At 38.5% G+C, this 22,819-nt stretch overlaps 1 protein-coding gene across 2 annotated transcripts in view; it reads right to left on the reverse strand.

The window, feature by feature from the left end:
* Positions 1-16,133: 16,133 nt before the first annotated feature.
* PPP4R2 (protein phosphatase 4 regulatory subunit 2) overlaps positions 16,134-22,819 on the reverse strand; it is a 72,005-nt gene continuing 65,319 nt past the window's right edge. For both annotated transcript variants that reach the window (XM_081159395.1, XM_081159394.1), the window contains exons 4-9: positions 22,146-22,239; positions 20,937-20,974; positions 19,993-20,067; positions 19,628-19,771; positions 18,671-18,960; positions 16,134-18,419 (exon numbers count right to left, since the gene is read on the reverse strand). In XM_081159395.1, coding sequence (XP_081015521.1) covers positions 18,109-18,419; positions 18,671-18,960; positions 19,628-19,771; positions 19,993-20,067; positions 20,937-20,974; positions 22,146-22,239 — 952 coding nt within the window. In that variant the 3' untranslated portion in view covers positions 16,134-18,108. The remainder of the gene's footprint in view (positions 18,420-18,670; positions 18,961-19,627; positions 19,772-19,992; positions 20,068-20,936; positions 20,975-22,145; positions 22,240-22,819) is intronic.

The raw sequence follows: 22,819 nt of genomic DNA on the forward strand, positions 1-22,819 counted from the left end.
CACTTATAGTTAGGAGCCTTTTTAAAATGAGAAATGTAAGTCCATGAGTTAACTCCTTTGAGTTTGGCTGCACATGGGTTAGTAATACCTGGCAAGGTCCCCTCCAATGATATTGGAGAGTCTTTTATTTGATGTCTTTTCCAATAAACCAAATCTCTTGGTTGTAAGCCATGATCTTTGAAATCTTCATCTCCAGGGAGTGCACTGTGAAATGCATTGGTTACTAGTTTATCAATTTTTTTAAGCTGGCTTATAAGCCCTCAGCAATAATGCAGAATGTCTCCTTTTAGTGTCTCCTTTTAGCAAAGTTGGCTCATATGTCCCTTCATCCAGATACATAGGGTGGCCAGTGACTATTTCATGAAGAGAAAGTTTATGTTTACCAAAAGGAGTAAATCTCAGGTTGAGGAGTACTATAAGGAGAGCTTTTGTCCAGGTGAGATTAAAGGCTTCTGAAATTTTGACTAGTTGAATTTTGATGGTACCATTGATACATTCCACCAATCCAGAGGACTGGGGGTGATAGGCACAATGAAAATGCTGTAGAATAGGCCAAATGTTATAAAATAATTTTATTACTTGCCAGTGAATGAGTCCCTTGGTCACTACATAACTCAAAGGGAATTTCCCACTGGGAATAATTTTTTCTAATAATTTACCAACTGTTAAGGTTGTTGCTCTTTTGCAAGGGAATGCCTCAACCCAGTTAGAAAACATACAAATCATAACTAATATATATTTGTATCCCTGAAGTAGTGGCATTTGGATAAAATCTAACTGCCATCCTTGAAATAGTCCTAAAGGAAGTGGGAGGTGTCCTTGGGATCCATGGAGTGGTTTTCCTGGGTTATATTTTGAACAGATAGAACATCTGCTCTACACTTTATGAGCTACAGTAGGAGGTTTCCAGTAATATTGTTTACTCCATGAAATCATCTTTCCAGGCCCCCAATGTGTTAGCTCATGTGCATGTTGGAGTACAAGAAGTTGGGCCCCTATAGGTAAAATAGGTTTCTGATGGGGTCTAAACCATATTTGTCTGTCTAGGTAAAAGGTTCCCCCTTTTTACCACCATAGCCTCTTTTTGTCCTCCAAAGCTGTGTGTTGAGTGAGAGGGAAGATGGTGGCACTGTGAGAAGCAGCAGAGCGCCCCCTCTCCCAGCCACAGACTCAATTTACTCCTAAAATACTACATAACCAGCTTGGAAAAACCAGAGAAACATACCTGAGTGGACATATTTCAAGGAGGAAGCACTGAAGAAACATCATAGAGTCTGGTAAGAGAGGGGGGCGTAGAAAGAGGGAGTTCCCCCTGAAGTGTCTGCTGGGCTCCAAGCCCCAAGGCTTGGAGGCTGCAAAGTTTCCTCCCCTCAGGAGTGCAGACCTGCGTCTGAAAGCGGGAATCTCACACCCAGAGCAGACGAGAGGGGAAGAAGTGCCCCGCGGGGAGGGCAGAGGGACCCAGGGGAGTAGTGAGTCTGTGAGGAGGGCAAGGCACCTTCTTAGCAAAACAAAGCTTCTAATGGCAGCTGTGACCAGCATCTCATGCTCAGGGCACAGGATCATAGGAAAGGCTGTCCCAAAGTGTGTGGCACCTCAGTAGTGAGGTACCAGAGGTCTGCACTGAGCAGCCACACATAGGGACCCTCTGCCTCCCTGTAAGGCGTTGGGTTGAGCCCCAGAAAGCATTGATTCTGAGTGGCGCAGGGAAGGGGAGGCAAGCCCTCCTGCCTAAGCTCCCAGTGGGGAAAGTCTGGGATTTGTGATCAGCCCTGAGGGGCGCTGTGGTGGTGCATGGAGCCACCCCAGCTTTACTGAGATCAGCGGTGCAGGGGAGCTGTGTAGAGCTGACTTTGGGTCCCCTCCCGCTGTGGGCCTTGGCACATGGGTGGCTGGACCTTGCAGGGCGGATTCTCTGCTTGTGTGTTGCTTTGTGTGTTTTTGATTGCTGAACTGGCTCCCACCTTCCTGGCATGCACTGGGAAGACAGACCAGCGAAGGCTGGGATTGGGGTCTGCACAGTAGAGGGTCTGAGGGGCAGGCCTGGTGCGTCCAGCCAACCAGAGCTGGGGAGGGGGTGGAGCCCGCCTGCCTCTCCTGCAGCCAGGAGCACCGCCCCCAATAGGAAAGGGGCGGGTCCAGCTCACTGAGGCTCCAGACACCCCGCAGGGCACAGTCCTGAGGGGGAAGGACAGCAGCTCACAGGAGGACATTATAAGAATAAGACTCTCAGAGACTGTTGTTTGGGGACTAGAGGAAACACTGAAAACCCCTGCTGGGGGCTGGGCAGGCAAAGGGCTCACCAGAATGTTTTTTTAATCGAACCCACTGATCCCAGGCTGCTGAAGTGGCCCATACAGAAAAGGCAACAGACTGAAATCAATCTGAAGCTGCAGCAGCTCAGAGCCTGGGGAACTAGAACCAGAGGACAGGGCAGGGACTGAGGAGCTGGCGGTGGAGCAGAGACTAACTCCCGCAGAGTGAGCGCCTCACAGCAAAACTTCTAAGTAAGGGGAGTGACACCCTGAGCTACACTAGCCACCCTGCATCCTAAAGACTCTACAGAAGACTCTGGAGCAAAACCAGGCAACCACAAGGCTGCAAAATAGCTGATAAGAGGAGGTGGTCCACGGAGAGCCTCAGACCAACCATCTACGTAAAGACTCCAGAGCCAAACCTATGTGACGCTCCTCACATTGGGTGACACACAAATACCTCCCAGAATGGAAATCAGCCCACAAAACAGTGAGCAACTGACAACATAAGCTGCTCAAAAGAAACTCACCTGATTGACTTTTTTTTTCCCCAAGAAAGGGAAAAAAAATTTTTGTTTCTTTTCATCTTTTCAAATTTTATAGTATTTTAAAAATTTAAAAAAATTTTTTAAATTTTTTTTTAAAGAATTTTGTTTTACTTAGCTTGTTTTTGGTTTTGTCTCTTTGTTTTGTCTTGTTTATTTGTTTTGTTTAGTTTAGTTTTGTTTTATCCTTGCTTCTACTATCGAGACTTTCTTAATATTCCTGCCTAATTGCTGGGACTTTATCATTATAACCAACAAGTTTACTGTTTTCTCTGCCCAAGCTTTATCTCTCTCTCTCTCTCCCTCTCTCTCTCTCTCTCTCTCTCTTTCTCTTCTTGATCCATTGGCATAATTTGTTTTTCTTCTTTTCTTTCTTTTGTTTTCCTCCCTTCTGTCTTCAGGTCTTTTTGCTCAATTTTTAGTTACTGCTCTTCTCTTTACTGTATTTTTATTTTTTCATTTTCAACTATTATCATTTTTTTCTCTCCTTTAATTTTTTGCTGGTCCTTTCAGAATCTTTTCTCTGCCTCTTTTATCTCCCAGTAGCTTCTCAATTTTTTACATTTTAGTTTAGTTTATCATTATTTTCTAAATTTTCATCACTGTTAACAACAACATACTTTTCTCTCTCTAAGCTTTACTTTTCTTTCTCTCTCATTTTTTTACCTTCTTGTTGTTTTTCTAGAATTTGTGTTCTCCCTTCACTCTCTCTGTTCTATTTTCACTTGGGTTGTTTTCATTGTGACTGTCAAGATATTTGTAGGATACCCCTTGTTTCCTGGAATTTTAGTTATGTATTGTCTCACCCTGTCAGCATGTGTACAACAGCTCACAGGACGTGGTTGGGGCTGAGACTCACAGTTAGCCAACCTGAGAGAAGAGTCCTCCCAAGAACGGGTGAACAACAATCTAAACCCAACCACAACAGGAGAACCCAAAGAACCCACAAAAGGGACACGCCTAGAGCAAAGAGCTCAGAAGTATGAGGAAAACACACCTCTGGGCTATATTGGACTCACAATGCAAAATCCCTCCCCATAAGACTGGGAGACAGCAAATATATCTAATATATAGATACAAACACTAAAAGCCACCAAAATGGGGAGACAAAGAAACAACCCCCAAATTAAAGAAAAGGAAAAATCGCCATAAAAAAGACTTCAGTGAGATGGAATTAAGCAAGTTATCAGAAACAGAATTCAGAGTAATGATTATAAAGATGCTCAAGGAAGTTAATGAGAAAAACAAGGCACTAGATGATAAGATCGAGGATCTTAGTGAAAACATGAAAAAAGAGATATGTAACATAACAAAAATCAAACAGAAATAAAGAATGCTGTGTCTGATATCAAGAACACACTGGAAGGAATTAAAAGCAGGCTCAATGAAGCAGAGGATAGAATAAGTGACTTAGAAGATGATGTAGAAACAAACAATCAGAGCAGCAAAAAGAAAAAACACTTAAAAAGCATGAGGACAGTCTAAGGGATCTTTGGGACAACATGAAGTGAAACAACATTCACATTATAGGAGTGACAGAGGGGGAGGAAAGAGAGCAAGGAACAGAGAACTTAGTGAAGGAAATAATGACAGAAAACTTCCCTTTGCTGGTGAGGGAGAAAGCCACACAAGTTCAGGAAGCACAGAGGGTTCCAAACAAGAGGGACCCAAAGAGACCCACTCCAAGACACATCATAATTAAAATGGCAAATGTCAAGGACAGAGAGAGAATATTAAGGGCTGCAAAAGAGAGACAAGCAGTAACCTACAAAGGAACCACCATAAGGCTGAGAGTAGATCTCTCAACAGAAACTATTCAGGCCAGAGGAGAGTGGCATGAAGTTCTAAAAATAATGAAAAGGAAGAACTTGCAACCAAGATTGCTTTATCCAGCAAGGCTATCATTTAAAATTGAAGGTAAAATAAAGAGCTTCCCAGACAAAAGAAGGCTAAAGAAGTTCAGTACCACCAAACCAGCATTGCAAGAAATGCTAAAAGGACTGCTCTGAGAAAAAGAAAGAATAGTGAGAGAAAGGTATATCAGCATAAAGGGGGAAAATGGCATTAAATAAGTTTATATCAATAGTAAACTTAAATGTAAACAGAATAAATGGTCCAATCAAAAGACATAGAAAAGCTGAATGGTTATGAAAACAGGACCCAAATATACGCTGTCTACAAGAGACCCACCTGGGAGCAAAAGATTCACACAGGCTAAAAGTGAATGCATGGAATAAAATATTACATGCAAGTGGAAAGGAAAAAAAAAAAAGCTGGAGTAGCAATTCTTATTTATGACGAAATAGACTTCAAAATAAAGACCATAACAAGAGACAAAGATGGTCACTACATAGTACTAAAGGGATCAATCCAAGAGGAGGAAATAACCCTTATAAACATTTATGCACCTAATAAAGGAGCACCTAAATATATAAAAAACGTCTTGGTGGACTTCAAGGGGGAGAGTGACATCAACACAATCATAGTGGGGGACTTTAACACCTCACTGTCAGCATTGGACAGATCATCAAGACAAAAAATCAACAGGGAAACAGAGAACTTAAATGACTCACTAGATCTAATGTGTTTTATTGATGTTTACAGAACATTTCATCCCAAAGCAGCAGAATACACATTCTTCGCAAGTGCACATGGAACATTCTCAAAAATAGACCACATGTTAGGGCACAAGGCAAGTCTCTACAAATTCAAGAAGATTGAAATCATATCAAGCATCTTCTCGGATCACAATGCCATGAAACTAGAAATCAACCACTATAAAAAAAAATCAAAAAAATTCAAACACATGGAGGCTAAACAGCATGTTATTAAACAATGAATGGGTTACCAAGGAGATCAAGGAAGAAATCAAACACTTCATGGAAAGTAACGAAAATGAACAGACAACAACCCAAAATCTATGGACACAGCGAAAGCAGTCCTGAGAGGAAAATTCATAGCATTATAGGCCCATCTCAAGAAACAAGAAAGAGATCTAATGAACCATCTAACACAACAACTAAAAGAACTAGAACGAGAACAGCAAGAAAAACCCAGAGGAAGTAAAAGGAAGGATATAATAAAGATCAGAGCAGAAATTAATGACATAGAGACTAAAAAAACAATACAAAAAATCAATGAAACCAAGAGCTGGTTCTTTGAAAAAGTAAATAAGATTGATGCACCTTTAGCCAGACTCACTAAGAAACAAAGAGAGAGGACCCAAATAAATAAAATCAGATGAAAGAGGCAATATAACAACTGACCCAACAGAAATACAAAGGATTGTAAGAAAATATTATGAGCAGCTATATGCCAACAAATTGAAGGACATGGGTGCAATGGATGAATTTCTAGAAGCATACAACCTTCCAAAGCTGAATCAGGAAGAAGCAGAAAACCTGAATAGGCTGATAACAACTAATGAAATTGAAGCAGTAATCAAAAAACTCTCAGCAAACAAAAGTCCTGACCACATGGATTTACAGGTGAGTTTTACCAAACATTCAAAGAAGAATTAACACTTATTCTATTCAAACTATTCCAGAAAATTCAAGAGGAGGGAAAGCTCTCAAACTCTTTTTATGAGGCCAGCATCATCCTAATCCCAAACCCAGATAAAGATATTACAAAGAAAGAAAATTACAGGCCAATATCCCTGATGAACATAGATGCTAAAATCCTCACTAAAATACTAGCAAACCGGATCCAGCAATACTTTAAAAAGATCATACATCATGACCACGTGGGATTTATTCTGGGGATGCAAGGCTGGTACAACATTTGCAAATCAATAAATGTGATACATCACATAAACAAAATGAAGGACAAAAATCATATGATCATATCAATAGACAGAGAAAAAGCACTTGACAAAATCCAGCACCCATTTCTGATAAATACTCTCAGCAACGTGGGAATAGAGGGATCATACCTCAACCTAATAAAGGCCATATATGACAGACCTACAGCCAACATCATAGTCAATGGGCGAAAACTAAAACCATTTCCTTTAAAAACCGGAACAAGACAGGGATGTCCACTTTCACCACTTTCACCACTTTCACCACTCTTATTCAACATAGTACTGGAAGTCCTCGCCACAGCCATCAGACAGGAAGAAAACATAAAAGGATCCAAATTGGAAAGGAGGAAGTAAAACTGTCATTATTTGCAGATGACATGATATTGTACATAGAAAACCCTAAAGACTCCATCAAAGTACTACTAGATTTGATATATGAATTTGGCAATGTAGCTGGATACAAAATCAACATCTGGAAATCAGTGGCATTCTTATACACCAACAATGAACTTTTAGAGAGAGAAACTAAAAAAGCAATACCATTTACCATTGCAACTAAAAAAATGAGATACCTAGGAATAAACTTAACCAAGGATGTAAAAGATCTGTACTTGGAAAACTACAGGACACTGAAAAAAGAAATGGAGGAAGATTTAAACAAGTGGAAGAATATACCATGTTCATGGACTGGGAGAATTAATATCATTAACATGTCCATACTACCCAAAGCAATTTATAAATTCAATGCAATTCCTATTAAAATACCAACAGCATATTTCACAGACCTAGAACAAACATTTCAAAAATTTATATGGAACAAAAAAGACCCCGAATAGCTGCAGGTATCTTGAGAAAGAAGAACAGAGTGGGAGGGATCATTTTACTGGATATCAAACTGTATTACAAAGCCATTGTAATCAAAACGGCCTGGTATTGGTACAACAACAGGCATATAGATCAATGGAACAGAACAGAGACGCCAGGAATAGACCCACACCATATGGTCAGTTAATATTTGACAAAGGAGGCAAGTGTATCCAATGGAGTAAGGACAATCTCTTCAATAAGTGGTGCTGGGAAAATTGGACAGATACATGCAAAAGAATGAAACTAGACCACCAACTTTCACCATACACAAAAATAAACTCAAAATGGATAAAAGACTTAAATGTAAGTCACGAAACCATACAAATCCTGGAAGAAAACATAGGCAGTAAAGTCACAGACATCCCACGTAGTGGACTTTTCACTGATACATCTCCTAGGGCAAGAGAAACAAAGGAAAAAATAAACATATGGGACTACATCAAACTAAAAAGCTTCTGCACAGCCAAAGAAAACAGCCTCAAAATACAAAGGAACCCCACGGTCTGGGAAAACATATTTGCCAAGGATGCATCTGATAAGGGGCTAATTTCCAAAGTGTACAAAGAACTCATAGCACTCAGCAAGAGGAAGACAAACCACCCAATTAAGAAATGGGCAAAGGACCTGAATAGACACTTCAAAGAGGACATACGGATGCCAAGAGACACATGAGAAAACGCTCAGTGTCCCTAATCATCAGCGAGATGCAAATTAAAACCACAGTGAGGTGTCACTTCACACCTGTCAGAATGGCTCCATCAACAAATCAACAAATGATAAGTGCTGGGGAGGGTGTGGAGAAAGGGGAGCCTAGTGCACTGCTGGTGGGAATGCAGACTGGGGCAGCCACTGTGGAAAACAGTGTGGAGTTTCCTCAAAAAATTAAAAATGGAGCTGCCTTTTGACCCAGTGATTCCACTCCTAGGAATGTATCCTAAGGATCCTGAAACACTCATTAGAAAGAATATTTGCACCCCTATGGTAATAGCAGTGTGATTTACAATATCCAAGATCTGGAAACAGCCCAAGTGCCCATCAGTAGCTGAGTGGATAAAAAAGCTGTGGGACATTCACACCATGGAATACTACGCAGCTATAAAGAAGAAGGATCTTGTACCCTTTGGGACAGTATGGATGGACCTGGGGAATATTATGCTGAGTGAAATAAGCCAGGCAGAGAAAGACAAACATCACATGGTCTCGCTTATACGTGGAATCTAAAGAACTTAATAAACTGATGAACAGAATAGATTCAATGACATGGAAGCATAGATGAGACTGACGAATGTCAGAGGGATGGAGGAGGGCGGGTGGGTGGAGGGGGAGAGAGTAACCAAAGAATTTATATGCCTATATGCACAACCCAAGGACATGGTCAATGGTGGGGAGAGGGATTGGGGAGCGGGTGGGAAGGGGGGGAATGGGTCAATGGGGAGAAAAAGGGATGTGTAATATTTTAAACAAACAAATAAAAAAGCTGTGTGTTGAAACTTTAAAAGATAATCTTTTATTGATTTAATAGAAAGTAAAGAACATTTTGGGGTCTGGATAACTTGACTGTTCAATGGCACCTGCTTATCTGCAGCATCAGCTAAATGATTTCCGTTTGCTTCCAAGGTAGCAACTTTAGAATGCCCTGAAATTTTGATAATTGCCAATTGTTTTGGTTGCTGTATGGCATCTAATAATTCCACAACCAGTTTTCCACTTTTTATGTGCTGCCCTAAGGAAGGTAAGAAGCCTAGCTGCTTCCATAACATTCCAAAGTCAAATGCATAATGACTTATCAGTGTACATATTGGCTACTGGAACTTCGGCCATTGATAAGCCCAAGTTAGAGCAATTAGTTCAGCTTGCTGGGCAGATTTTATTTCAGGTAGATAAGAACTTTCAGTTATGTCCACCATAGAAGTTATTGCATATCCAGATCAGTGACGTCCCCGTACGTGTTTCAGATAAGATCCATTTGTAAACCAAATTAAGTCAGCATTATCAATAAAAGTTCTCCGTAAATCATTCCTAGGAACAAGAATGTGCTCAGTAAGCAAAACACGGTTGTGAGTGTCTGACTATAAACTGCATGACAACTAAAGCACTTAAAACATTTAGTTGAAGCCTATGCCTACATCTCTAGATGCTTACTGTCGGCTTCAGGCCCTTATATAAAATGACACAGTATTTGCATATTAAACTATGCACATCCTCCCGTATACTTTAAATCATCTCTAGATTACTTATAATACCTAATAAAATGTAAATGCTATGTAAATAGTTGTTGTACTGTACTGTTTAGGGAATGACCAAAAAAAAAAGTGTGTACATGTTCAGTACAGACCTAACTACATAGTACACTTCAGCAACAATGTTAACTTTATTTTCTAATATTTTTGATCCAAGGTTGGTTGAATCCATGGATACAGAACCTGTGCACTCAGAGGTTTGACTGTACCCACGAAGAAATGAAGCTGTGTTTTGTTTAATTGCAGGATCACCTATCACAAGCCAAAGCAGTTCAAACAATGGGAAAATGGAAAAATTTGTCAGTAGAGATAAAAATGTCAAGCCAGGATACTGCCCCAGAAGTCTAAATTCAGGATCAGTTCCAAAAAACTGACACACAGCCCTATTCAAAGTCTTAAGAGCTTTAATAGGAGAAACTACACACACAGGCAAAGCAGCTGCTTGTTCCCAGCAGTGGCTACTGGGAAGAACCCCCACCCCTCCCAGGACAGGGCCTTCCCCACAGGGGTTGACAGTGAAAGCACGTGGCGGGTCGTCACGCAGGCCACCAGGAAGCGCAGCGTGTCTAGGTTAACCGACGGGGCCGGGCAGGCATCACACTCCGTACATTCACTCACCTCCTTCCTGGGCCCGGCGTTTTCCTCCGGGCAGCACCCGGCTTTCTGGGGCTACAGAGAGAGAAGAGTCCGACTTCTCCCAGACGCCTCTGCTGCTAGAGCCATACATATTGCATCTCTGAGTTAGTTCTCCTACACTTATATTCTTAATTTGCAGAAAATAATAATGTATCTTATAATTTTAGGTGGCTTGAAATATACTATAGAGTTTGCGAAACAGAAAATTCCACCTCCCCAGGGGCCTGGGTGTCTATTTCAACATTACTTAATTCTGTAAGGTGTTTCTATGGCTTCTTGAGCACCCCTCCCCCTTCAGTGGAGAGGCTGATTTTCAATGTCCTAGTGTCAAACTGCTAAAACTAAGCAAACAACGGCCACAGGTATCACCAGACGACTTAAAGGGGGCTAAATAAACTATGGTTCATCTCTACACTGAAATACTACGTAGCTATTAAAATGACTGGGGCAGCTTTCTAAGTACTGGTATAGAAATATCACAAAAATGCACCAAACATTTTTATAGAGGCAAGTTGCCTTTCAGTGTGTACAATGTGTATTCACTGTGGAAAGGAAACACTTGGGGATGCAATGGTATAAGATCACCTCTGGAAACATACATTTCTTTTAAAATGCCGATTTTTAAACTCATATGCATGTAGTGCCCGCCACATGCCATACCCTTTCCTAACGGTTGATCCTCGTAACAGCCCCACGCGGCAGCTACTCACCTTTATCTTACCGAGATCACAGTCAGGAAAATGGCAGAGCTGTGACTTGAACCTGAGAAATCTGGCCCCAGAATCCTTGCTCTCAAGCACTGGGCACCACTGGTAAGAGCACTTGCCTTGGGGTGAGGGAAAAGAGGCAACTGAGGATTTAGAAGCAAGGCAGTAGGACAGAAACAGCTTGGTATTTTGTTCTATTTGAATTTTTGTCAGGTGTGCATTATCTGATTTTAAAAATAAATTTAAAAAATAGACCATGTACTCAAAATGTCTAGCTGGAAAAACATGGGTGATACAAAGGAAAAGGTGAAGCTCGATGAAGTACAGAGAGTGAAACCAAGCGCTGGGCTGGGAACGATGAAGCTTTGGACGTACTTGAACGTGGGCAAGTGTCAGTGGCCTGGAAGCCTCCGGGCGCCGGGAAGGGTCCCCCCTGCCGCCCTCGCCCGATTCCACAAGCCTCGCAAGGCAGCCCAGGATCCAAGCCTACTGGACAAAAACCACTGGGCTTTGGAGTCAGAGTCTTGACTTTCACTCTGACTTTTCACTTTCGAAGACTTTCAAGACAAGTTGCCTTTCTTTTTCTTTTTCATTTTTTAATCCTGACCCGAAGGTATTTTTTCCATTGCTTTTCCAGAGAGAGTGGAAGGGAGAGAGACACCAAGACCCTTCGGTCCACGGGCCGACGCTCTAACCACTGAGCCAACTGGCCAGGGCGGCAAATGTCTTTCTTTACCTCAATTACCAATAAAATGGGGTATTGATCTCACAGGGTTGATGAGGTTAAACGAGGTAATGTATTACGTGCTAAGAAAAATGTGGAGTGTAATATAGGTACGCAATTTGTGCCTGTGTTATAATCCTGGTACTGACAAGCATTGAAACCTTGACTTTGATTCTAGTAAAACTGGCTTCCGCAGGGACAATAAATACACCCTTTCCCCTCCATGTCTATTTCGCTTCAAAGAAATGTCAGGTCCTGACATTTCACCCTAGCTTTACACCTGTAAGTACTTTGAATACTCTCAACAATCCCACCAGGTGGATACTACTATTTCCCCCACTTTATAAATGAAGCTAAGGCTCAAATACTGTAACTTACCCAAGAAGTCTCAGCTGGGGATGAAGCTATGAATCACTGCAGCTCCCACGTCTCTCCACTCTGCCCATCTCAGCACACCACCTCCCCGCCCCGCTCCTCCCTCAAGGCCAAGCTGAACCCCCCACATCTGAGAAGCCTCCCCAGGTTGTCACAACCGCACTAGTAGTTCTCACTTGTGTGTCTCTTCAAAGTCACAGGTCACTGTTAAAAACGTGCATTCCACATTGTTCCCCTCAGGTGACTGAATTCTTCAAAGGTCAGAAATCTGCTCTTTTAGTGCCCCCAGCACGTAACAACTCATACAAGTTCCCACTTCACAAGAAATACTTTTTTAATGTTTGTTGTGTGTAATTTAAAAAACATAAATGCCTTACATAGACTGCAAACAGAACACTCAAACACCTTGGATTCTTTCTGTGCTCTTATTTTTAGAGAAAATTACAAAATATATTGGAAATTTATCTTCAACCTCTTGTATCTGTAATATTATTTCTAATATTCAATACAAAAACATAATGACCACAAGGCACTGCAAATTCTATTGCATTATGAATCACCCACTATTAAGATATATTTAGCCCAGCTGGGCATGGCTCAGTGGTTGAGCATCGACCTATGATCCAGGAGATGGGCACATGCCTAGGTTGTGGGCTCGATCCCCAGTGGGTGCCATGCAGGTGGTGGCTCATCAATGACTCACTCATCACTGATGTTTCTCTCCCTCTCCCTTCCTCTCTCTGACATCAATATATATTTAAAAAGATATATTTAGTAGTTTGTGTTATATTCATAACCCAGCTTTAAAAACTGACATATTTGGCAAGTCTTGGATCCTCCCTGACACACCTCAATATTCTCACTTACTCTGCAAAAACCGTGGGAGAGGCATTTTGACAAACCCCTGTTAGGAACTGGACATTTTTCCAACAGAAATATTATAAATGCTTAACTACTAAATCACTCATATTAAGGACTAAATAGCTTTATGTATAATGCCTGAAAGTTATCTAAACTTCTAATAATTTATATAAGTAAACCGTACTCTGAATTCCAACCAAGTAACTGAATTTTAGGCACCCAGTCAGGTTGAAAGCAGGAGTTTGTGTGCAGTCTTCTAGCACCACATGGCAATTGTTAGTCATCACACCCATTTACCCTTCTGTGCTACAGCAGCACAAGCAATGCAAAGAAAAACTAACCGGAAATGAAGATAGCCAAAGACCACACTCTTCCCTCAAATTCTCATCAATTATAAGCAGCATTAAAAACCTTGGAGGCCTACTCAACCGCAAAGATTTCCTGATGCAAGCATTATTGACCAAATATCAAGTACCATTATACCACATCTAAAGCAGAACTTGGCTGGTTTAATGACACAACTTCCCACTTGTAGAAAAACCTGCCCCCTACCACGTTGAGGGTATATTGTGCCCCCTACAGCCAGGGGTAACTTGTCTTACAGTCATGTAAGTCTTCTATTGGGACGCACATTTCCTGGATTCAGTCTGACTGCCTAAGGAATTTCTGTCAAGAACATCCAACAGCACTGCTCCCACCACAAACCAAGCAACAACAAAACCTTCAGGGAGAAACTCAGCGCCCTGGAAATGGGAAGAAAGTAGTCTCATGATACATTTTAGTTTCAATAAACGTATTGCCTTTAGGAAGAAAAACCTTGAAGTTTACAAATAAATTCAATACCAGATACTCAAATGCTCAATATTAAAGTAAAAGAACCCCCCCCCCCCAAAAAAAAACCTGTTGTTCTAAAACTGTCAGAACACAAGGGAACAGTACACTCTTCGTTCTAGAGGGCCACGCAACCAGGCTGTGCCTCTCTCCTGCTTAGTTGAAGAACGAATCTTCGTATCATTAACTTGAATCTCTGTGTTAGCTATAAAACTTAATGAAGTGGGGATAAGCGAGATTAAATATGAATGAGTTAAAATTAAAAAATATTTCAATTCAGACATGCTGACTAGGACCTCCATCTATTTTTTTACTTCAGAGCTACAGATATTACACTACCTACTATCACCTACTGTGCAATATAAAGAAACGAGAACCCAGAGTTGAAAACATAATCTGTCTACTTAGGAGAATTCTACATTTCTTACCACATAGTTGTCTGAAAGTGAGATTTCTAAAGTTATTCTAAACAACTGTTGTAGATCTGTGCATCCAAACTAGCGCCAACTTAAGCCAAGAGAAATCTGACATAGTAAATATAAATCTTGTTGTATCAGGTTGCGTTGCTCAGGAAAGAACTGTCCTTTCAACTCTGAGGCACCCTCCTTGCAAAAAGCTATCACTTCAGAAGCAGATCTGTAACAAAGTAATGAATGCATTAACCTTTCCTCCCTATAGATCAGGAAATGCTTGTGGATCCTGAACTATGAGGTCAGGGGGGTGCGGGGGGTGGGGGAGGTGAGGGAGGGGCTGTGTGAATTACTATAGCAAATAAAATAATTCCACACATATAGTCTTCTAATTTATATTTTATTGCACTAAGAAAATAATACATTTGGCAAAGTAATCTAGACTCCAAATTGAAATAAAATTCTGAAAGTGTACTGATGTTTTAAAATGTGAAATATTAGATGTATTCTAATCAATACATCCTAACATTAGGCTGATAACCCAATAAACCTAATTATGATTGCATATGAAATTACAAGGTGTTTTTGCATTCATCCATTTTATTAGCACAAATATGAAAAGAGAACTGAGCTTCACTTGATCAAAACCAATGCATTTAAGAAATTCCTGTTCAGAAGACAATTTGAAACACTACCCAATTGTTACTTCCTTTGCTTCCACAAGTTGCATTTTCAGCCTTACCACAAGATACATCTCTCATAATCAAACATTGTAGCAGTTTTAGATTCTGCCCAACTACCTTTATAGGTAAGCTAGTATATTATTTTTAAAAATGCTGATTTTATATATGTAAAAATGCATAAATACATACCTATCTACACCAGCAAAGCAAAATACTCTGAGCCTCAATGTTTTAACAGGCCATACCTTCTGGCCCAGGATTTCATGGATGCCTTTTCATGCCAAAGAGTTATGGCTCCCTAACAGGCAATTGCACTGCCCAGGCCACACTTTTGACAGGTGCAGTTACAATAAATCCTAAACCCTTAAAACATGACATTTCTCACTAATTTCTGTCCTGCTACATTTTCAGAACTGAAAAGAAAAAGTAGTGGGATGTTTATATTTTAAAAGAGAAGAGGGCTAAAGATGTATGAGGTCTATATACTCACTTTTCTGACCAGCAAGAATTTCAAATTCTTTTTACATGTTGTGTTCAGAGTCTAGAGTCATAGGTAAACAATCTGCTCCTGGCCAAAAAAGAAAGTTTTAATCACTGAGATTACAATTAATCATTAAGACTTTAGATCTTTTAATACGACTTTCCTGGTGGTGTGTTAAGAAAATGTGCCTAAAATTAGTCTTAAAAATTCTCATCTGAATCAGTTACAAGTAGAAATGACATTTTCATGAAGCAAAGTCTGCGTAAGTGCACCTATGCATACTCGGGGAACTTCACCTCCAAACGGGGAACAATATCTTACACCAGCTAAATAATGTTCCTCAGTGTAACTACAGGTACTGCATCTATGCTAAAGACATTCCATAAGCACTCTGTTATCTGTATGAAAATCAACAAGCTTGAGCTATGATCAACATATGAATCTTATAAATATGAAAATTATTAAACTATAGATCAAAATGCAGATCTCTCATAGAGTTAGGTGACAGCATTTTGGTACATTCACCATTATTGTACTTTATTTAATAAAGATATACATTTGCCCTTGCAAAAATAACAATCGCAAGTTTACAAATAAAACCACAGACCTCAAAGTCATGGTGCTAAAACTTCAACTTATAAGCAACAAAGTAAATCTATTTGTTTACAAATGATCCATGGCACAATAAAATAAAAATATCAAAAGGTCACAGGATCTTAAAGAACAGGTTTATTGACAATAATTTCATAAATATTCTAAAGAAAATTTCAAGATTTAACATGTTTACAATCTGTTCTCATTGGCAAAATACCCAACAAAATAAGGTTAACAGGTCACTAAAAAGGAGTATCACATTTAAAAATTGCTTCATTTTAACATTTTTGCAAAATTAAAAATTTGCGTGTGATTTTTCAGCAAATCAGTATTGTTTTTATGTCAACTATTAGACATATTCATAAATATATCATCTAGCTGCTGTGAACCTGACAGTCAAGTCAATCAGTAGTATGTTACCCCCCAAACATAAACGGAGCCAGATCATTTTGGTATTTTTAGTCATAGCAATTTAAGTAGTCAAAATGCAAAACTGTGGTTGCCACCCAAATCACCCAAAAGCATATGATGATACAGTGTCAGAAATTGTTTGCATCAGTTTTATAAGTTCATCTGTGTACTTCAGGTATCTGAAACTAAAAAAGGAATTATTTAATTTTTGATAAAAATGTACTCAAATATTTCATAACATTAGTATTTATTGCTTTATATGAATACTGTATTGAAAGCCCAAGCATTCAGTTTACACACAGAAATTATACAGTTATATACCGCGTCACAAAGGCAGTGAACACATTACATTCTACAAAATCTACTTTACAGAAATTTAAAAATTCTAAATATCAAAAGGTACGGCCAAAGAAAACAGGTACAAATTTGGCAGCCAGTAATTTTGACAGGAAAATTGCATCTTGCATGACATTAGATATGCGAATTTGAAAATATTGAGTTTAAAGTAATCATTGTGCTTTGTGTTGATCTGAAAAATAGAACACTGGCTGTTGAAGAAGCATGTCCAAAAATATTTAATTCACTTCAAAATGTCATACAAATTATGGTGATTTCTATGTACCCCTAAAGCTTCAGTCATTTAGCTCCAGTACATTACTAAAGTAATATATTAATTTTTCCAGTACAGTGGTGTTTCATGTCATTGACATTTGTATACTCTAGAATAATTTAGAAAGAACTGTGTAATATTCACAATGTTCAGAAAAGCAAAGCAAAAAGTTAAGGAACGTGCCCAGTTCTTCTGAGATGTTCTCATGTCAGCTTTATAAGCATTCATTCTACAAAATAGTAAGCAAATGTTTGAACACAATTTCCAAGATAAAGCACATTTTCTCATAAATTACAAAGTCTTTTTCTCAGGCACCTCAGAGGTATACAAAAGAATTTTAGTTTGAACAGATCTCTTGGAATGTGTTTAACCTGGTATTTCAGCAGACTTTAGATTTCCAGGGTTTCACAAGGGCCAGATTTTATGTGAATTACTCAGAAGAGAAAGAAAATGTCTTCTGAAAGAGTGAACTCAATCGTTACCAATAGAAAAAGTATCCACTGTATTTATTCATCTCTTATAGAAACAGAAAAATATAACATTTCCCCCTTAGAATAATATATATATGTATGTGTATATATATATATATGTATGTATATATGACTTAAAGTTCCATTGTACAGTCAAACAATAAAATCTGGAAATCAGCATGAAACCCTAAAATTCACGTTAAAATGTTGAAACTATGACCAAAATATGAAAACTGCTAGAGCTGTCAGAAAGAGACAAGACAAAAAGCTTTCTTGTGTATGTATAAACTAAATAATTTCCAAAAGATTTTCAAAATTATAATTACTTTCCAGTTTAAACTTTAATTCTAAAAAAAAAAATAAATCTGTACACAAACCACTGATTTGACCAAACCAAAAGAAGTCAGCGGTAAGCAGGACCCAAGGAGCTGATATTCACAGTTCTTACATGTACAACTCTTTCAGGATTTATCCCACAAAATACTTTATATTACAACCTGCTTCTCTTGTAAAACTAAAGGTTCCACTTTATTACATAAAAGTTTTATACAGTGTAAAACCAGAACTGTATGTAAAATACTGTATCTAAATGTTTCTAAATAGTTAGTCTTGTTCCATTGGTTCCTCTGTGACTTCACCATCGTTCTCCATGGATGATTCTGAGAGAATCTCTCCAGTTTCACTGGAGCTGGGTTCCACCAATTCTTCCGCTGCATGGCCACCAGAACCACTGCTCTCAGGGCCTGTCTTCCCACCGCCTTCAGAATGTAAATCCTTCCCAGCCTGAGTCAGATCAGATTCCTCCATCTGATTACTGTCCTCAGAAGTCTCTTCATTCACAGTTAAGGCATCATCAGATTCTTTTTCTTGATTTTTTCTTTCAGGGATCATTTCTCCTGATGTCATAAAAGACTCTAAAAATAAGCAAATGTTGTTGTAGTTAAATTTTATTTTCAAAATACCTCCAACAGTTAAGTTTCATGAATTGTGATATTCTATGGTTCAAAATCATATCCCCTGAAACTGAGCAGCAACTACATAAACGTGGGAGAGAAGCCCAACACCAGCATTAAAGGAGTTCCATCCTCTCACTCTCACGCAAAAACGCAGCACGAGAGCCTGAGGGTCTCCTCAGGCCACCCTTTTACAGACGGCCTCTAAATACCTTCTTCCTCCTCTTCACCCTCCACTTCAGGATCTTCTGTGCTGTGTTGCCTGGTACAACTACTTTCTTTGTCTTTATCCTGAGATGAAGACGATGCTTCTGTTTCTTCTACCATAGCTGAAGGATTTTCACTGGAAGATGTCTGACTGGCTGTCTCCCTGACTTCACTTTCTTTGTCAAACCGAAGTCTTTTTACCTCATGCCCTTCAGATTCCACAGCATCTTCACCTGGGTGCTTATTTTTTACAGGGCTCACTGAGGAACCTTCTGATCCAGACATCGAAGAGTCACTGCAAATGTTTTGTACAGCGTCATTAACAGGTTACTTCCTCACCCTCCACATTCTCGTTTTTAAGGTCTAATGATTTTTTAACTGTATTTCAGTGTCAAAGTTAAAAATTATACAATCTGGGCCAAGAAAAATTTCAAGGGAACCTAAACTGTCTAATGAACATTTCCCACTAGTAACTAGTCAACAAGCTACATGACCTTTCTGTTCAATTCTCCAGCAAGTGAAGCGCCCCCTGTAGGAGAGCTACAAGTCTTCCCCATGGACATGCCCTTTCAGCCCTCTTGCCCATTTAGTCTTCTGTCCCTTGATGTGATGCAGAAAATTTGAGATGGGATATAAATAAAATGTTTCCTTTTATGATCTATAGTAAGAAATTATTTACAAAATTTCAAATCATTTATAAATATACTTTTCTAGTAACTTAAAAAAAAAAAAAAAAGCATCATGACCACTTTAAGGAGCCTACTTTAAAGAGGACCTCCCCAATTTAGCAGTTTTAAGCCTCTCTTCAGCATGTGCTAATAGCTCCTACAACCACATTAACACCTGTTCTAACCCTCAAAACATTAGTAATTACAGATAGTAAAAGAGTGCTGAAAACCACCAATGTATGCTAACATATTATAAAACCAGTTTTTGTTTTTAAATATAAATCACAAACAAACCTGTGATTTTTGTCCTCAGTTTGCTGTAAGTTTGACTCTTTGCTATCTGTGCTCTCAGGCAAGCCATTTGTTGTCATAGGGACTAATAAAGAAACCTTTGGTCGATTAAGTGGCCTGGGTGTTCCTGGCCCATTTATGTTAGACCTGTGGTAAGACAAACGAAAATCATTTTCCCATTTTGCTAAAAGTCATCCTTTTCAAGGTCATTCTGACTTTCAGATCCATAGGTTACCAAATTAACAAATTCTGTTTAGTATATTCTATATCCTCCATAAAATGCCTAATTTTTAAAAAAGTATATTCAGCCTGCTACTCAAAACTAGAAAAACATAAACCCTCTGAACATTAAAAATCAAGAGTCTTACCTTTCAGTATAACTTGGTGAATTTCCAGGAAACATAACACCATTCATTCGATTTAAGCTATTAGAATTGTTTTTCCTACGAGACAAAACACACACACACACACTGTTATAGGTGGTTTAGTGCTTTAGTTTTGACAAGAACCATGGGTCTACATCTTTTGTAAGATCTCACTGTTGCAAAACCAAACAAGACCTCTTCGGGAAATAACTACTATGGGATTATTTTAATTAATATATATATATTCTTGAAAAAATTCTGAAAAGAAATTCAGTTTTTGTTTATTAAATCAGAGATATTATAACCTTAAACCAATGCTTCTGAACGGGAGGGAACATCCTCCTCACAATCCCTCTACCCCTACCCTGCATCCCCAGAAGATATTTGGCACTGTCTGAAGACATTTTTCAGGGGAGAGGGGGACACTACTGAGTTAGGGGTAGAGGCCAGGGACATTGCAAAACGTCCTGTAATTTCCAGGATATTCACTCATTAACAAAATGTTAATAGTGCCAACGACTGTGCCATTAACTGACATCTTAATTTGCTATATAAATACGGAGAACTGGAAAGAATTTTCCATCATGAAGAGGAATGTGATCAAGTAGCTATCCCAAACCTAGGAATTACCTCTAAAGATGCCTGGAAAGGTACCTAGGATGGGATCATCCCAGGGCCCTGAGTGCAAGGACAATACATAAATCCAGCAATGTGAAGATTATGGTAAATCACAAATCTCTTTAATCCAAATCCCTTTATTGGAAAAACACACAGGTAATGCTACTGGTAATATTCTATTTTAGAAACTGGGTGGTAGATTCACAAGTATTTATAAATGTAATCATGCATAATTACATATAAAATAAATGCAACCTATTTTAAGACTCATATATTAGAAATAATGTAATAGGGTTATATATTAGAAATAAAAAAATCTCTCTACTTACTCTGAAGAAGGATACACACAGCTAACAACCATCACATTCTGCAAACAAAAATTGGTGATTTAATATGAGGAAAAGTACTACGATATCATGTTTTTAATTTCTCAAATTCATCCTGGTAGAGTTTCCATTTATTCTAATTTTACTAATAAAATAAATGTTTTAAAATAAAAACCTACAAACAACAAAAATTAAACAGCAAGAGACTGAAATCTAATATCCTCCTAACGCATTTATGTTTTTGCCTTTAGCTCCAGTCCCCTAAGAGCCCTCAGGTTATATGCTGCATGTAGTAGGAGTAGAAACACCCTCTTCTCCTTACTTGAGTTAGAATCACACCCAAGATACTTAGACATTAAAGCTTTTAGGCCAAGTAAAATGAATTTCCTTAAAAAGCAGTACCAGTCAAAGCCTGGTGTGTAGTATCACATACCACAAGAAAAGAAACTCAAAATATTAACCCAGTAAGGCTTATGATCTATTGTAAATCACTAAGGAACAGTTCTGGATTCCAGCTCCCAGGGTAAAACAAACTGAATTTGAATTATAACCTTAAAATGAACACTGGACTAGAGTCAATCACTAACTGAGGGAATTAGCCACCCACTGGTCCAATCTTGGTTCCCAGGGCTCCTTCACCTTTTCTCTCCTCTACAGAAGTCAACCTACTCAAACACGCTGCTGTTGCTCCTCATGCTGTTTCCTCTGTCCGAAATGCCCTTCCCTTATTACTAGTATCTCCTCAACTCACAGAAAACCTAGTATACTACCTTCCTTCTTAAATCTGACCTTTACCTTTCTTAATATCTAACTTAAATGCTTTATATCAGTCATTTTCCAGAGTTGTGCACATCTGAATTCCAGAACTGAAATAAATGAATTCCATGGACCAACAAGTTTGCAAAACACAATTGAAATTTAAAATATCAATTATAAAACTTTTCAGAACATTTAATATGTTGATGTATACCGTGAATATCCAAGAGATAATACTAAGCTTAATTGGTCAAACTTAATTGATCATAAGCCCTCCTTTGCCCCTGTATTAAATCTCTCTCTGAAACTCTGACCACAGTTCAAAAAATAGAGAAAAACTTTAGGTAGGTTGAGAAACATATTTCAAGAAAAGATGACTACAACAACTCTTACTCAATGTTTGTCTGAAATCTATTAAGCTACAGTTTAATATAATTCCAATAACAAAATATATACCTTCTCTACTCCTCTGAGAAATTTGTCTGTTCCTGTATAATTTCTCCTTGGATCTGTTAGCAATTCACATAGTCGCTGAATAGTAAAAGGGATACTGCAAAAGAATATAATTTTATAGTTTGAGGTCATTAATTATTAAGAGAATTAGGAACATTATTAGTCTCACTATTTAAAGGTTTTATCTAGTCAAGCACCTGTTAAGCTACAAAAGAAAATGCTACAATAGGGGAATGAATGAATGAGTCACTTAAAAACAGGCAAGACAACAGGCACACCTGTCTTTTTATTTACAAAGAAAACGATTTTCCCTTCCTGACCTTAAAAAGCAATGCAGAACATCCAAAATTAACAGAAAGCTTAAAATCTGAGAAAAAATTTTTTAACATTATGAATTCTGATAATTCAATTTTAAATTTACAAGAGAAGACAAATAATAAAGTTAAGTTTATTTTAACTCAAACTTTTTCTCAAGCATTCTTTTGCACACAAAGATTTCTTTAAAGTCTTCAAATAAAACTACAAAAATGTTTCAGACAGAATAAGACAAATAATTCCAAGGAAAAAGTACTATAAATATGGTTCTGCTTTAGTATAATTATGTATACATGTTTCATCAAACTTAAAGTAGATACAAAAACATTCAGTATTTTAATAAATGCCTTATTGCTAACTTT

Source organism: Miniopterus schreibersii (genome assembly GCF_964146895.1).
Source record: "Miniopterus schreibersii genome assembly, chromosome: 15".
In the NCBI taxonomy this organism is placed as follows: domain Eukaryota; kingdom Metazoa; phylum Chordata; class Mammalia; order Chiroptera; family Miniopteridae; genus Miniopterus; species Miniopterus schreibersii.